The 18,186-nt window shown below is 40.2% G+C and overlaps 1 protein-coding gene across 35 annotated transcripts in view; it reads left to right on the top strand.

Annotated features, from left to right (window-relative positions):
• Nucleotides 1-18,186, top strand: part of SVIL (supervillin) — a 171,403-nt gene that overhangs the window by 120,927 nt on the left and 32,290 nt on the right. For 19 of the 35 annotated variants that reach the window (XM_078378609.1, XM_078378592.1, XM_078378607.1 and 16 more), the window contains 4 exons: nucleotides 1,503-2,076; nucleotides 7,022-7,217; nucleotides 9,307-9,348; nucleotides 13,370-13,502. In XM_078378609.1, the coding sequence (XP_078234735.1) occupies nucleotides 1,503-2,076; nucleotides 7,022-7,217; nucleotides 9,307-9,348; nucleotides 13,370-13,502 (945 nt within the window). The remainder of the gene's footprint in view (nucleotides 1-1,502; nucleotides 2,077-7,021; nucleotides 7,218-9,306; nucleotides 9,349-13,369; nucleotides 13,503-18,186) is intronic. The other 16 variants (XM_078378610.1, XM_078378597.1, XM_078378589.1 and 13 more) reach the window with 1 other exon arrangement.

The following is an 18,186-nucleotide window of genomic DNA, read 5'->3' as shown; positions in this document are numbered from 1 at the left end:
GGCCACAGCTGCTAGTCTTCTCTCTTGGTTTGTACACCAGAGAACAAAGGATTCTTTACATACTGCAAAAATATGCACAAAAACAGTGGGGGAGGCCAAACTAGCTATACAAATAGCAGTGCATAAGCATTGCAAACTACCAGTAGAAGTAAAAAAAATTAGCTATGAAGATAATTAAAGGTTTTTATTATAACTTTTATTTTATTATATAACAGACAAACAAAAAAACACGTACAAAACAAATACACAGGAAAGTGTTTACCGTGATACAATATCCAAAATATAATCTTGACTGAATAATTGTGTTACAGTACTAAAATCAAGATAAAGTTTTGATGTTGCTGTGATTTGATAACTCTTTTGGGTCAAGGATTTGCATATCTAGAGATCTTCATCCATGAACATTGAATATTATTGGACTAAGTGTCTGTATTGAAAATGGCATGAGTGGCAAATCTCTTCTTGCTATACATTTGATAATGTAGTTACTCCAGTAAATGTTGGGGTGTCACTTCATTATGATATAGTTATGGTTGGATGGATTTTTTTTCATACCTAGTGAGGGAGCAACTCTAAAATGTTTGACTTCAATAAATGTATTCCCTCAGCAAACAAAGGGCTAAACCCAATGTTTAGCAGGATTATTGAAATCAATGAAGCTTAATATAAACAAGCTTTGATTATTTCAATGGGCCTGTTATTGCATTCATTAACAGTAGATTTAGCCCAGAGGAGGCGAAGTTGTTAGATCCATAAACTGACTTAGAACAATAGATTTGTACCAATATGTGAATTGTATAATTTGAATGTTAAAGTAGTCTGTGAAGACAGTGCATAAATACTATGAAGACACTGTAAAATACTTTTGACAGCTTATATTTCTAAAAATATTTTCATATATTGCATTTATATTACATCCTTTCTCTAAGTCCAACTACGCACAACAAAAGAATCCCTGATTTTGTCTCCCAACAACTCTAATGAAAAAATACATGTGGCTCAAACCACCCAGTGGATTTGGTACCTTAAACTCTGGATATCCCTGGTCCTAATCCAGGCCATCTAAATGCTATTAGAGTCCCAGTTCTCATTTGCCTCACCCAGCATGGGTTGCTGGTTAGAAGTGAAGGGTCTTGTGGTCCAGTTACCTCTGGGGTAGAGATGTGCAGGTTTGTGTATTCAGACTAAAACCCCTGGGGAATTCTGGAAGACAGATTCTGAAAACACAGATCTAAGTATATTGTGAAAATATACTTACGTACAGACAAAGGACAAATCTTTGAAATTAATCTTTGATTAACAATGGTTTCCAGAAGCAGCTTCAGAAAATATGGCGTTCTGGGAAAGGAAGTGCAGAAAGTAGAATCTCTTACTTCTGCTCTGTTCTGCTGGCCCTGTGAAGCTTGTCCATATCGGTATCTTAAAAGAGATGATCTTTATAGGCTAATTATTAAGGCAGCATTTATAAATTACCGGTTTTGAACCTCTGTGTTGTGCCACAGGTACAAAGTGACAGTGGAAAAATTGCTCCTTTGTCTCCCACCGTTGTAACATCTGTATCAACCATGGTGTCTGCCTTGTCGCCGATATATAGTAAAGATCTGCATCTAAAGGCAGCAGGAGATGAGACGGTCAGTGAGATCAACAAGCCTGATTTCAGATACCACTCATCAGTGGAATGTGTGGATCCTTCATTAAAAAATATCTTGAAAACGGAACTCTGGCGACCTTCGGTGGAAATGAGAGAGAGCAAACTGCAGTCGAGGGAGCATGAAGAGGCAGAGCCCAAGGGATTCGTAAAACGGGAAGAGAATGGCATAAAAAAACACAGTTCCTTTGAGGAAGAGCCCCCACATCCTGTTTCTGATAAAACAGAGGACTACAACAAAGAGATTAAATATGCATTCCCAAGAAAAAGCAGCATGGAATTGTTTAGCCCACAGTCTCTTTGTGAGCCAGCTGAACAAAAGGAATCTGTCACCAGCATCCTGCATGAGAAACGAGAAGTCAAAGGCCAGCCTTTTGAGGACAGGATGGAGTTTGAGGGAGTCATGGCACGATCAACTCTGCAGAGAGGTAAATGTTTTCCCTTCCAGGAGTTCACGTGATTAAAAAATATTTTATTCATTATATGATTGGTAACCCATTAATTGAAGGATTCAGTGGGGATCCATTTATATGTGAACAAAACAGTCATGAAGGAGGAGAAAACTGTTTTTAGGCAGTGTTTCCTGACAAGTCCCATCTCAGAAGGCATTCTGTCCTCTTTGAAAGGAAAAAAGAATGCCTCCTGTAAGTGGTCTTTTTTTTTTTGTAAGCACCTGTTTTAAAAATAACTCGTGTAATTTTTTTAAAAAAAATGCTCGATTAGTTGCAATGCATTTTTTAGTCAACTGATTAAATATTCTTGCTCTGATGCTCTGACAACAGTGTGTGATTTAAAACCTGCTAGTGGTTTTTTCTGTTTTGCTGGTCATCCAATTGGTATTTGTGGCTTTAAAGAAAATCAGTTAGTTGGGATCTCAGCCTGCCATCTCTTTTCCAGAACATGTCCTATTGAAAATCTGTTTGTGGATGGGGGTTGGTTTTCCCAAGTGGGTTTGTGTAGAACAAGACTCTACACACCCAGTTCATAATTAAAGTTAGCTCTTCTGTACATCTGGGTTTTTAGAAAAAGGTATCTTCATTCAGTAAACCGATCAGAGATTTTTCTGATGCTGTATTTATGTCAAACTTTGAAATTATGTTGCTTCAGAAAGCAGCCTGTTTCCTCTTTGCACTGTCTAACACAGTATTTGTGTGCACATGTTTGCAATACAGGAATCAAGATCCAACTGGCATTTGTAAGACAGGATATGACAAATAATGTGTATCTGTAAGCATAGTAGGTGTAGTGGTAGGTAAACAAGTAACATAATCTCTTATAGGAGGTCCTTCCATCAACAACAATTTACTTCACTCTGTTAGTTATTTCCTAAACGGTTTTATTTCTTAAAAACTATGGATTTTTCTGGGAACTATCAGACTCTGCCTGCCCACACCACTTTCTGTCCCCCATTGTTTCATTCTCTGGCAAGAATAGAATGTCTGTTATAAAATGAATTCTCTTATGCCAGTGGATTTTACTACACCATGACTTAAAGTCAAAGGCAAATTCATAAGTGCAGCTTCTTAAAGCTAATGATGGTACTAAGTACAAATAAATTCACTACACTATAGTCTTCTTTTCACAGTTCCCTTTTTAAAGTGTTGAAGAAAGTTGGTGGCTAGTAAGGCGGTCATGAACACTTATGAATTCTCTTGTACTCAACAAAGAAGAGTGGTTTGACATATTGAGACACCTTGGCAAAAAAATTAGGGATATGCATTCAAATTTGGAAACATTCAGAATTCACTGAATAATGCCATGTTCAGATAGTCCAAAATATATCCAAATCTGAATTTGATGCTTAGAAATATGTGTAATAATAATTCCTAATTTACTTCTATAGATTAGAAAGCAAAAGACTAGGTTTCTGCTTGCTCGAGGAAGAAGTGAAAGCAACACGTATTTCTTAGGCATCATGCCTGAGAACTTAAATTTAAAGATACAGTACTCCGCTATCAAGGCTAGTGGGAGCACAGAACTCAGTGTCTCCTGATTGGAGTTACTGCAGATTTCCCAAGAGAGACCAGTTGGGGTGAGAGCAAAATCTGTAAAAGATGTCTGTCTGCACCATTGAAATCTAGAACCAGACACAGATACCAAAGGGTATTTTTTTTTCACATTGTTTTTTTCCAATTGAAAAGTGCACATAGCTGTTTATAAATCCCTTGAGCATTTGCTGTTAGGATATGCTGTGGTGCAAGCCTGCCTTGCAGCAGTTTTCTCTGTGTATTTTTCTTAACCCTCAATTTACACTTATATCCTCTACATCTCATTGTACATTGTTTACTTAATATAGCTAGGAATAAGATTTAGGATTAGCAAACAGATTAAGAGATTAATACATTATAAATCAACAGGAAAATATTATATTATGTTTAGGCCCCTTTGGAGGATATCAGACAGGGGAATAAGAGACAGATATATTACATTAATAGATTTTGTGTCTGTATGTGTATGTGATTTTCATTGGAAGAATGTGTGTTCTGTAGCAGAATCAGATATTTTTCTTTTTTGGGTAGAGTCTGCAAGGCAGTATGAAATGTGGGTGTGGTAGAAAAAGTAGCCACTTGGGGAAGGTTGCAGGAATGATGCCTGCACACATTGTAGCAACATCTACTGAGAGGAGAGGAAGGGGAAAAAGACACCCTACAACTGCTATTATGAGCCCCCCAAACGGAATCTGTCACGAAGCTGCCTTGTTCAGCACTGACCCTAAGAAGGAGCAGCAGGCAGCAATACAAGGTGTGTGTCTCTGCCACTGAGGTGTCAGAGAAGCCTCTGGTTTAAGGTCAGATGGATGTGAGTGAACCTTGAACATATTCTAGTGACATCTTTGTGCAAACCAACCAGGGCAAAGGGCGACAAAAGATGATGAAGAAGGCACATTTCTGCGAAAGAGCTGATGTGCCATAGGAAGGCAAGGATGGCATCAGCACTCCAGACTGATGCCCTCAGCTTGGGCAGCATCAATGCTGTTGCTTTTGTTGTTGGAAAGGAGATTAATGAGGAGCACCAGACGGTGTCTTCTGTATGCATGCTGTGCAGCTCCACCATGCTCAATAAAGGGTTTATTCCCAATTCCCATTCCCAGCAAATATCTTGTGTAAAGCAGCTTTGTGGTTGGTGGGAACATATCCTTTGAGTATATACACATTTGACATGGGGAAGGAGGAGACTGAGGGGCAATGGTTCAGAAACATGTGGCATTAAAATCACCCCTGCCCCTCTGGCTACACCTGGCCACACGAGCTGCCCGAACTAGTAGCAATGACATTAGCAATCCATGTTAGAAACATGCAGTTAAAAACATGCATTAACTCCCAGGAAGTTAATGTGCATTTTCAACAGTGTACAACAGGTGGTCACATGCCTAAACGTATATATTGCAACAAGGTACTTAAGCATGGGAAGGCCACCTCTCCAACAGTAGCATGCTCAGACACCTAAAGGCTCAGCACAGGGCGTTGCTGCTGGCAAATGAAGCAGGTACTGTGAGGGCACAGTGCTTCCTTATTTTGAAAGGTAAGAGCTACCAAAGGGCAGAGGTTGAGCCACCCAGCCCAAGGAAGCAAGGACATAGGTGGGCAAATAGCAAGAGATGGGAGGCAGCAAATGCCAGATGCACATCTCAAGAATAAATTCCAAGCTACCTGGGAGATGCTTGGAAGGGTGCAAGAAAAACCTTCTGCAAATGCAAAAAATAAAATAAAATCAGGATTGCTTGTCGCTGAGGTTAGATGATAACCCTGGATGACCAGCCATTCTCTGATGAAGAACATTGTTTTCCATAGGTTTGTGGCAGAATTGGCACCCTGTTGCCAATTGCTATCCTGAGCGACCCTTAGCTGTAGGGTGAATGAAGTGAGTGAATACTTACATCCTTAATCTCTAGCAATCCTGTTTATCTGAGACAGTGCAGGAAGTAATTTAGTAGTCTCCTTCTGGAGAAAACAGCTTTCTAGACCTCTCACCTAGAATACCTGTGTGCATATTTAAGAAAAGCAAACACAGTTACTATGGCTTCAAAGACTGCTTGCAGCCTCATAATGTCTGAGTGCTGGCAAGGTCCAACCCCCAGCACAAGGAGAGTAGAAGACACAAGAGGCAGCCATCAAAGTAAGTGTAGCTGACAAAGAAACAAGAAATCTGGAAGTACACAAGAATTGCCTGATGGCATTCATTCATGAAGACTTGACTAGACTCAAGAACTATAGTAGCTATATAATAGGCAGTGAGCATGTGATTTGCTCTCAAAGATTGCCTGATACCAGGCTGTAATATTTGTATCCTGCCTTGAACTATAAAATGCAACTCCTTAAAGAATTGCTCTCTTTAAGGCTTACTGGCTCAAGAGTTCAGCGAATTAGGGATCTAGCTGTGGAGCCAGGGGCTGGAAGTTCAATTCCACTCTGTGGCTCCTGTGCAGCCTTGGGCCAGCTGCGCAGTCTCTGAGTGGCCCCAGAAGAAGGGAATGATAAAACCTTTCTTGAGTACTCTGTATCTAGAAAACCTTGGAGAGGGTTGCATTAAGCCAGAATTTACTTGATGACACACAATTATTATTAATATTAGGAAAATCTCTGAATGAAAAGCCTACCTCTGCCCATCTGTCTTTATCTGCTGTGTTCTTTCCCAGCACTGGTAATACCCTGTTTCCCCGAAAATAAGACAGGTCTTATATTAATTTTTGCTCCAAAAAGCGCATTAGGGCTTATTTTCAGGGGATGTCTTATTTTTTTTCATGTACCGCAATCTACATTGATTCAAATACAGTCGTGTCATCTTCTTCTGCTTGCTGCACAAGGGTGGAGACCGGGGTTTCACTCAACTGGGGCTTATTTTTGAGGTAGGGCTTATATTACGAGCATCCTGAAAAATCATACTAGGTCTTATTTTCAGATTAGGTCTTATTTTTGAGAAAACAGGATAAGAATAGTCTGATATTATCTGGGAGCAGGTGTAGTGGTATACTTTGTCAGAATTCAGATGAAGGCTCATCAGGACTGCCTTTTCCCCCATTCATGTACATATATACGCGCTGTCTGTGTTTTTACAACTTAAGAAAATTATGAAATACTTATTATCTGTTATCATTGCACTGGAAAGTAATAAAATTGCCCATCAATAGGTGCCTTTGATTATTTTATCTAGCCACACGACATTAGCATTTGTCATTGTGCTGTAGTTGCATTTTTTTAAAAAACTAATCATGGTGATCAGCACCTTAGTTGTAGCCCTGGGAGTGTACTGTAATTCAAGTCAGTTAATACAACAAACAAGAAGTTACCTGAGTGGCACATTATAGAGGATTTTTATTTTATTGCATTTTATTTTATCGCAGTTGTGCACTGATTCTGAATCTTTCCTCCTCAGAGCACGATGAGCCTGTTTCAGAACTTGTGGGAACAGCAGCAACAAAGAGTTTTTCTCAGTCTACTGCTGTGGTATCCTGTAGGCAGCAGGAAACGTCAGAGCTGTTAGAGGAAAAATTGGAGTCTAGAGAGAGCAAAGCAGAAACCACAGAGGACGCCCTGGATGCATCCAGCAAAACCATGTCGATTAAAGAAAGGTAAATAATCAGTTATTTCTGGGGGGAAAATACATTCTTTCCATCTTTTGTAGTACAAAGATCTGGTGCAGCATGGACTTTCTCAATTAGAGATTTTTAAATATATATATATATAACGTTGTTCAGTGTTAAAAAGAAGAACGCTTAGCATGAGAGCAAAATCATAAAAGTGGTCAGCTTAAAGGAAATCATCTTTGCAAATTTGGTAAATCAAGTCAAAAGTCGAAAACCTAGCCTGCCAAGTCACCTTCTAGGTCTTATTCTTCTGCTAAATGTCTAAGCAAGTCAGACTTTGTAAAGAGTTCCTTAGGCATTAACTTGTTACAAATGTGGGTATACTACGTATAATCAAAATATACCAAGGTGTGTAGGATTCAGTATTTTGAGACGATGCACAGTCTCAGTGACTTAGAAATAATCATGAAAGCTTAAGGGCAGTACCTGGTTTATACTTTACGAATATGCAGAAATTATAAACCATGATTCAGCTTCTCTAGATGTAAAATTGCCCTTTTTCTTTTTTTAAATGCACATAATACACACCATTCATGTTATGCATGATTTTGGATGATGTACAAATACATTTATGCCTCTTTTCCTCCAAAGGGTTGCCTGTGGTTTTATAACAAGGATTGGCAATCCGCAATTTCTAGGTGGCACATGCCACCCATGCAGTTTTTCAGCCCTCACAAAACAAATGCCATTGAAGGTGGAAGGCTGCCACTCTCAGAAGCCTTCAGAACAAGGGATTTTTCTCCCTCACCCCAAGTGCTGTCAAGGAGTTGTAGAAAACCAGGAGGGAGTTTCATTTAGTTTTGGTTTCATTTGGAGCACTGCAACCCATGGCAGGTCCTGTGGTGGAAAATGGGCTCCTGGGCCCACCGAGCTTGCCCGCGTCCAGTTTAAATAATGCACATAGAGGATATCACCCTCTCAGGTATCTTCACAAAAACCACTTTATTCTCTGTGCCATTAAAAACATTGGTTTGACATAACATGTTGCTCTAGTGTTTGCTAGTAATGTAGGTGTACAGAGTTCTGAATCCAGACTAGTTATCAGTGCAAGATAACTTAGTCTCGATTCTGTTGTGGCAGATACATATTGCATTGTCCTTTCCCAAAAGCCAAGGAGGTGCTTGTGATGGGGACTGTTAGCCCCACTATGATGTTCATTTGCCACAGAACATCTGACTACCTGCGAAATCCTTGTCAAGCGAAATGAATAAGCACGTTTATGCATGAGGAAGAAAAGTGGAGAGTAAACAACAGCAGGATTTTTTCCTTGAAGTGAAGTGGCATGTTTTATCGCTCTGGGGATGAGGATGAAGGAAATACCACCTCCATGTAATGTAGGCATTTCCGCTGGAAAAGCTGAGGTCAAGGTTTAGGCCTCTTTGTCAGGATGCAGATGGGGGTGGGTTTTATTCCAGCTCCAATATGCATGAGGCTACACAGAATAACATGAAGAAAAAATAAAGACCCTGCCCCAGATTGTATACAATATAGTTTCAGTCAGAAGAGTGAATGGTTAGCATGACTGAATGGAAATGTGTTTTTTTCCTTCTTCTTATTGGCTAGCTGGAAAGGGATTGTGTGTGTGTGTGTGTGTGTGTGTGTGTGTGTGTGTGTGTGTGTGTGTGTGTGTGTGTTGCACAGTAAAATGTGGATTGTATTTTATTATTGTATCGTTTCTTTATACATTTATGAATGTTTTGTGTAGTGACTGAATTAGTGTTTATTTAAGCACTGAGTTGAACGTTCATTTGTAGGTTGATAGCAGAATAAGAATATGGTCTTAATATTACTGGATTTGTGGTTTTGACGTGTATATGTTTGTTTCTTTAGCCATTTGGGGCTACCTTTTTGAAAGTAAACATCGTAGAAATGCATGATGAGGAAGCAGAGTGTTGTGTGGAAAAAATTACCCATGTGCTATTTCATATGCTTAGGCTTAGTTTCAGAGAGGACAAGTACCCCAAAGCTTATTATATAGGGCTAAATATTTAAATATTGTAACTTGTACCATGCCTTATTATGTTGAAAATTGCTGAAGTCTGGGGATTTTTATTTTATTTATTTATTTTTACAGGAATTCTGACAGAATGGGTGTAAAAGCTACTGATAAAGATTGGTGAGAATGGTCAATTTTAAGAGGAGGAGTTGTGTTTTTTTAAATAACTTTTATCAATAAATGGGAAATGTTGCTATAAACCTGGGAGGTAACTAAGTAATAGAAAGATACCTACCACCCGCAAATAGAAGCACACATATGGTGGGAGGGGGAAGATAAGGGATAATAGAAATGGAAAGGGCTGGAAGAGCTATCATAAATCACCCTCATGTTCATAGAGGAGAACAGGGAAATCTGTGGTGTAGGAGTTCTGGTTGGGAGAAGACACAGATTTGGGAAGGGAGACGCACAGGTGGATGAGGGAAAGGAGGTTGAACACTCGTATCAGAGTGCCTTTTGCTGGAAAATTGCATCTTGCCCCTTTGCACAGCTATAAAATAAAGCATCAGCATTCACCTGAGCACATGCAGAATGCATTCCCTTGAAATATTATGGACCACTTCAGTCTGTGCCTTCTGCATACACTTAAAGAAGCACATGCTAAATATCTGCCCCTTCTGACAGGCATTCCCCCACCTCAGCCTTTATTAACAAATGGCACAACTAGACTTTATCTTGTTCCCCTCAACAAAGAACTCTACTGGTTTTCCTGGTTATCTTCCTTCTAGTATTTCACCTCCACCCCACTCAGTTTTACTGTATGCAAGGTCCTTTTAGTTTCTACCTTCCAAATACTGTATCTTTCCTTCTCACTTTTCCCCTTCACTAAAATTTGGTAAATCCCTCCAGCTCAGTTCATAGGTTACCCCTGCTCATCAACAGCTCTTCACGGTGAACAAACTTTCAGGACCTGGGTTCAGTCAGTGTGGGAGTAGGCAAAGAATTCAAATACCCAGGCCTCTGAATGGCTCCCGGGATCGCCAACCTGCCAGCCCCCATGTTTCCTGAAATGGGATAGGGCAGTGGTTCCCAACCTTTTTCGGACTGCAGACTGGTAGCGGTGTGCGGCCTCCATGTACAGGGGGGCAGGGACACCCCCATGCTCGCGGTTGGGCGTGGTGTGCTTCTGGAGGGGCGTGTAACACTCGCAGAGGGACATGTTGCGTGCATGCGTGTGAGCACAACATGCCCCTCTGGAAACATGACACACCCACCATGCATGGGGGTGCCAAAGATCCGTGTCCGCGGCCCAGTTCAAGGAAGCCCACGGACCAGCACCAGGCCACGGACCGGGGGTTGGGGACCCCTGGGATAGGGGGAGCAATCAAGTGGCAACGTAATAGAATAGGCCAAGACACAAACTAAGATTTATTTTAATGGGGAGAAAGCAAGGGAAACAACTCAGATGGATGTACAGTTACAATTTCAAAGTCAGTCTTTAAGCAGCACAGTAAGAGGGAATGGAATCCTGTGACTGAATTATACACAGGTAAGTGTTCAAAGTCTCTCAAGCTGGCATCTATCTGGTGCAGGCCTCAGGTTCTGCTCCACGAGAGCAAAAGGTGGTGGCCGCTTTTTTCTTCACGGTCTCTTCCATGGGGTTCCTTCACATTCTCTGTCTCTCCATAGTCTCCCTGCTCTCTTTCCAACTTTCTGCTTTCAAAATCTCCTCAGCCCAAGTAGCTTTTTTTGGTTCAAAAGGGGGGGGGGTTCAGCCATCCGACAGGGGTAGAGACAAGAAAGGGTTAACATAATTTCAATCACAGTTGTGAGTCTTGTGGCTGTTGTCTTTGAATATGCTTTTCAGACGAATATAGAAATTTGCAGAAGAGTGAGTTAGTCATCCATGAGTAGTCTTTTGCATGGGCTGGGGAAAAAATAGACCAGAATCACTGTTGCCTCTTTTGACTGCATAAGGGCAATTATACAAGCTAACATACCTGGTTTGTTGGCTATACATTGTGTCATCTGTCAGTTATAGAGTTCACTTTGTGATGGGCAGCAGGCAAAAGCAGTTGCCTTTGCAAGCACATTTTTTCCTCAGTAGGATTTTGGCCAAAGTCTCGTGACCCATTTGGTTGACATCCCGATGCTAAGGATCATGAGTCGCAACTAGAATACAGCCATTGAGCCAGTGAGGATTTGGCAAGTCAACTCCTCTGTAGACTCCATTGATTAAATGGACCTACTGTAGTTGCCTACTTTTAACATTAAGCAAAAGAATTTCAGCCTTTGAAGACTAATGGCCAGATTCCTGTTGTCAATCTACACTGCCATAAGTGAGATCACCTATGTCTTGGTGGCAAATTGCTGCTCATTAAGCAGGTGCTGGTCATTTTACTGGACATGTATGTGAGCGTGTGCAATCAGGCATGCACCCAGGAATGCAACCAGCAGATTGTTAATGAGTAACAATTTGCTGCTACAACTTACATGATTTCCCTTATGGAAGTCTAAATCCACAATAGGTTTTTGGCCAACAGGTGGGATTTTTTTCCCCAGCATGAAATGTTTGTACTGTTGCCCAGCATGCCTCTGAAGAAGTGACCTACAGTCCATGAAAGCGTAGGCCAAATAAACCTTCTTGATCTTTAAGGTATGACAAGACTCTTGACTGAGTTTGCTGCGAAAGAAAAACAGGCATTTCTGCTCCAAAAACTTTATGATCTAACTTTGGATGTGCCAAATAACTATGGGTCAGCAGGGAAGAAGGACAGCATTAAAGATGGCATCAGATGCATGAGCACAAATAATAAAAAGAAGTGAGAAGGATTAGGCAGAGGTTTAATGCGTGCACATGACCTGTATAGAAATAGCTTTCTCGAACTGGATACATGACCTCCCATACATTGTTCCAGCTGATTACAACTAGCAGTTCCTGTTTGTTAGCAGACAGCAGGAGCACTGATTACTTATCTTTCCTTGCAGCTGCTTTCTCTCCCCTCTTTGCCTGGTCAACAGACCTATCATCTGCTATTAATGCAGTTCCGCCGCTTCCTGGGATCCCAGCATCTGCTTATTATCTTATTCTGGCTTCTCTGTATTTGGTCAACCCCCATCTGCTGTGAATTTCACTTTTAATGTTTGTCTAGAGGTGTAGTGATTCATATATATGAATTAATTGGCTATCTTTTCAGTGGAGAGTGCCTTATTTAAGAGAATTCAGAAATGCTTTGCAATTTTTAAAGAATCTACATAATTATGGGCATTTTGGCTTGGGTTTTGGTGTGTGAAATGATTCAAAATCTTCCCTGTCTATATTGAACATGTTTTCTACAAGCTCCAAACCACAAAATCAAAATATACATCAAAATGTAAAATGCATGTGCTACATATCTTTTCAAGCATCTGTTTACTGTTACATTTGCCAGAAGGCTGAGCGTTGGGAGCAGCTCTCATCCATCTATTCTGTGGTCCACTAGGTGAACATAAGAATTACCTTATGGAGGATCAGATGGTGCTCCCAACTCAGTATTGATTGTACTGATGGGCAATACAGTGGTGTCTCGCTTGACGAGGATAATTCGTTCCATTGAAATCGCTGTTAAGCGAAATCCTTGTCAAGCGAAATGAAAAAGCCCATTGAAATGCATTGAAACCGGTTGAATGCGTTCCAATGGGCTAAATACCTCAGTGTCCAGCGAAGATCCTCCATGGGGCAGCCATTTTCGGTGCCTTAAAGCGAGGAATCAGTCCTGAAAACACAGTGGGAAGCCATTTTGGAGCCGCTGACCAGCTGTTTCTAAATCATCGTTTAGCAAAAAATCGGTTCCCAAAGCAGGGAACTGATCATTGTTAAGTGATTTTTCCCTATTAGAACATCATTTTGCGACCGCAAAAACTTCATCATCAAGTGGTTTCGTCGTTTAACGAGGTAATCATTAAGCAAGGCACCACTATAGTTCTCCAGGGCTGCAGGCATAAAATTTTGCCAACTCTACCCAGAGATGGCAATGATTTAATCTGGAATTTTGGCTTGCATGGTACATATTCTACCATTGAACTTGTGTGTGTATGTGTTTTTTTAAAAAAAACAATTTGCCCTCCTCTAATGTGGACAACAACAATCCCTTGATGAAGTTCAAGAGGTTGATGCTGATATGGTGTTGTTTGGGTTTCTTTCCTGTTCGCTAATTTTTAGGCTCGCTCTCCTAAAGAAGAGTGGTGAAGAAGACTGGAAAAACAGGCTGAACAAAAAGCAAGACTATGCCCGGGTGTCAGTCATTGAGCGTGGCCCTCAGCTGCAAGAGGTGGATCAGCTGTTGACAAAGAAGGTAAAGTTGCCCGTGTTTGGGAGAAGCATTCCACTTGAAAATACTCCAGCAGTGCACATATTTCAAACTAGACAAGCATGCATGTTTTGGAGTTGCAGCTTCCACTTGTGGCATGGCATTCACCCTCACCAGAATTCAGACTTAAAACTATATGAAGTTTATCTTTTTAAGGCTTCAAGGATTTTTAACCCAGATGTTTTCATAGTTGAGCAAAGGAGTTTTTCTGGTCATGTTGAGAAGAAGTTCAGGGCTTTGAGAAGAATTGCTTTAGGACTGCATTGTGCAACTCTAATTGGCTGAGGCTCGGATTTAAGGGCACATTGTTGTCTTTGATTTGAAGCTGTGTTGGCTTGGGGTAGCCAATGTAATTATCTGCCGTAAAAGATAAAGTATCAAAGAGACACTTTCTTTCAAACTGTGAATTCTAGCTTTCGTTGCATAAGCTGCAGTTTGATCTTTTGCTTCCTTCGGTATTTCAAGGAGTATTTAGTACTGTACTTACACTAAGGTGTAAGTAATACGAAAATGCATTAAAATTCATTTGAGTTACTGGTTGCATTAAAAGGCATGATTTTATAAAATCTCTTGATCTCCTGTGAACATTTTCCTCCTCTGCCTTCTTTTTCTTATATTAAGGTTAAAGTTCTTCTAAACCTTGATGCAGAAATAAATACTACTTTTAAAAAGTTCACTCTGGTTAAAAGATTCTTAACTGTAGTCCACAGATTACTTGTGGTACAGATCCTACGGAACAATTGTGAAACACTTAAGAATGTCTGTATTTGGACGCTGTACTTGGTTTGGTTTTTCTGATGACAGAGATCAAGGAGGTTTGACTAGACACAGATTGCTGAACAGACTAACAATGCCTTAACTTATGGCCCACAATTTTCATAATATCACATTCAGTGGCTTTTATAAAAATGCCGGTGCTGCAGGAAGTGGAGCTCATTGTTTATGCACTTCCACTTGAACAACAACAAAGGTAATATGGGACCACCAAGATTCCTAGTAATTTTCAAGTGGCTGTAAAGAAAAAAAGGTGTATGTGAGGGAGAACTTGTTTGAGTTTTTCAAATTTGAATTTATTTACACATCTATCTAAGGCTAAATAGATAGAGTTCCAAATGTGACCTCCTAGTGAGGTATTAGAAACACCTTACCCAAAAAACACAAGAATAATGGTTTGGTCACATTTTATCAAAATCTTCCTTTCCATATCAAACTCCTTGAATCACTGTTTAAGAACTGTATTATACTATCAGACCAAAGGCCCAAAGCTTGGAAAAATGATATGTTTTAGGCTACCACTGCCAGAATCCCCCAGCCAGTTTGGCCATATTCTCCATTTTTATGCTATTCATTTTCACCCCAGAGATGTAGGCCTGTAGAAGTGTTCATCTCATTGAACTGAACTCTATGCATATTTTGTTTTCAAGTCCAGATCACTTTAAAGAATTAAAAGTACACTGTATAGGACTACTAGATCTCCTATTGCTAGCCTCAACTAGAGAGTAGTACTGTTGACTCGGTTGCAAAATATTTAAGTCAACACTTGTGTAAATCCCTTTGAATTGGTGAGTCCATTCTAGTTGGAACTAGAAGTAGAATACTGCTCAAAACGTATTTTAAAACTATCCCTTTAGAAAGGAGCAAATACTGAAAATACTTCTTTGTGATTCAAAGGAATGTTCAGGTTTCAAAACTGTGTATCAACTTTGGGGTAAGTTCTTAGCATTTTAGTGGTTGTAAAGAAAGGGGTTCAGTGTTCCAGCATTGACTTTCAGCACTGACACCTGTTCTCTGTCTGTGGGCCTCCATTCTAATTCCCACAATGCTTCTTCAGAATATTGCGGGAAAATCACCTTCAGCGCACCCAGTGCTGTCGCAGCTGTTGCTAAGTAACACTGAGTGGGGGAGCATTGTCACAACGGGGGGGGTCTACCATATGGTCTTTTGTCCAGGACCCCAAAGACTTCAAGGTGGGCCTTTAGGAAGAGGAAGCTTTAAGGAGGCTGGACATATTATGGCCCAAAGTAGCATCTGAGATGTACTGTGTCCATTTTTATTTTAATAAGCTTGTTCAAGCAGTGTTCATCCTCCATGAAGATTTGTGTGTGAACTGTTATTTGGCCATAAGACAGTCAATTAAAAGATGGAGCAAATTCCAGGCTCATGGGCAAGATGCTTTCAACAATCCCCATCCATCAATGACTCTGTATTCTTACCACTATTTTTCCTAGTTGTTGTTCTTCCTTCTTCTCTCCTTTTTCACCATAGCCACCACTTGTTTGTTTGGCAAGCAGGGAGTTAGTGAGCAAGCAGGCAGCGGCATCTGCTGCTCCTCCTTCTCACCAGAGAGGTTGTTGAGACTAGTGTGAGAGGCAAGCTGGACAGACTGATTACAGTGGTAAAGAAAGGAAGCAATCCAGGGAGTTCTTGCCAGTTTGGCCCCGATGGGGTGTGGAACCATGGTAGATGCCTAACCACAGCTAATCTCTCAACATTGGTCCTGCCAAGAAAGAGGATGAAAGAGAGTACTGGTGTCTTGCAGAGAAGTTGCCTCTACTAATTTGTTTGTACAAAGGCACATTTAAACTTTATACTTATTAGAAAGAAAATCATTTCAAGTCTTGGCAATGCCCAGCACCTTTTTAATAAACAGCAGTTGGCCTCCAAGACTCATTGAACTAAACATAGATTCCTTTACACAGGCACAAATCAGTAATAGGATTCTGACCTGGCCACTATCCTTCAAAAAGAAATGCAGTGTATTTTACAATAGTAGAGAACACTGTGACCAGGTGGCCTGTGTGTGTTTTTAGTCTTCTGTCTAATTACTAAATATTGATAAGGACATTCAGGACCTTTGCGATGTGACACTTGGCCACCTTGTAAGGCCAGCAGAGAATCTGCTGCCCAAATCTATGTTTAGTTGACAAATACCATTAAAGAGCTCTGCCCTTGTTGCATAAAGTAATGCATCCATATATGCAATAGAACAGGTAAACCTTTGTGCAAGATTTTTTTAAAAAAAAAATTCTATAAAAAATGCAAGTTACCTTGACTGGGATGGCATTTCATTGGAATTTTCCCACTGCTAACTAGCGTTAACATTTCAAGCAACAGTTGTTGGTCATTTTGTGTGGGTATGAGTTATGGCTTCATTTTAAGACAGCAACATTCAACTCCTCAAAGGCCTTCTTTCATTGAGTACATACAGTCTAGCGTCTCTTTGATAGTTTATAAATGACTCCATTGTTTCTAGTGCTAATAGAAACGACATTTGGCCGCTAAATCCTGGATCCTGCCCTGATGTTATACTGATGTTTTATACTTTATACATGAAACAAGCAATAGTAGGGCTGGTCTTCCTGCTTTCATGCACATTGGATATGCTGTAGATCACCTGCTGATGCCTGTTGTAAAGTTGCATTGGAGAACCTTGCTGATTTTGCATGGTATGATTTGCATGTGCTTTCATGTGTAACATACAGCAGAGTAATCTGTAACACACCTAAATATTAATGATGCTTTTTGTAAAATTGCACATCCACCAAATAGAGTGAAGCTGCAATGCTTTAGGACAATGATATGATTCTAGCTAAGATGTTCACATTTTTTAGAAATTAAGAATGTCATTGACAAATCAGAGCAGGAGAGGTTTTTCAAGGAGTGTCGAAAACAGCAAACATGTAGCTTCCTTTTAGACAGTATCATAAAACAAATAGTCATGGAAGGAGGAAGGTTGGAAGTTGATGTATTTAATAGCTAGAGGCTCTTTTAAATGAAAATATTGTGAATTGACATGGAGAAATATACCATGCATATCACTATGCACTCATTTGCATAAATACTTGCCCTCAGTCACAAGAGTATAAAATCACCGGCATACTTTCAAAGGAGGTATGCTCAGTGGAATGTAAAACCCTTTATTGCACATGCAAACCTTCATGGTGCCAAACATAACTGTTAACAGGTATATAGGGATTTATTTCTATTCTCAAATCTGTTTGATTATGAGGCACAACATTGATAGCAACTTTTCTTTTATGTTTTCATAGTAAAACTGTACTACTATGGTGTACTTGCCTTTGGAAAGATTCAGATCCATTACAGTTAATTAAGAGATGGGCATGAATCAGAAAACATGGTGATTCATTTTGATCCATGCTTCATCAAGGTAGAGAAATCATGAATTAGGAATTTATTAATTTTTCTGATTATTCAGTGAATCAATATGTTAGTTCATTTTTTACTTTAAAACCCTGTAAAGCATCTCCCTCCCCCAAGCACCTAGAGATACCAAATTTGCAAGGAAGCTTCCCCCGACTCTCTTCTAAAAGCACTGCAAGTTTGTTGAAGTTTGGGTTTCAGACATCTGAGTCTTACACCCACAAGGAGCCCCCCCCCAAGAACCTGGAGATACCAAAACCACAGAGAAGTTTCTACTGACTGTCCTGTACAATTCCTCCAAGTTTGGTTTCAGACGTCCAAGTTATATACCCACAAAGTGGGTCTCTCCAGGAAAGTGCCCTTAGCAGCTGGTTTGGGGAAATGCAATCTTCACCAAGCCTGGAGTGATTGTAAAGGAGAACCAATAGAAGCTTCTCTGTGATTTTGGTGTCTCTAGGTGTCTGGGGAAAGCTTTTCTGGCAGGGGCTCTTTGTAGGTGTATAACTCA

Source organism: Pogona vitticeps, chromosome 6 (genome assembly GCF_051106095.1).
Source record: "Pogona vitticeps strain Pit_001003342236 chromosome 6, PviZW2.1, whole genome shotgun sequence".
Classification (NCBI taxonomy): Eukaryota; Metazoa; Chordata; class Lepidosauria; order Squamata; family Agamidae; genus Pogona; species Pogona vitticeps.
The sequence above is the reverse complement of the archived record's forward strand: the minus strand, read 5'-3'. Positions and strand labels throughout refer to the sequence as shown.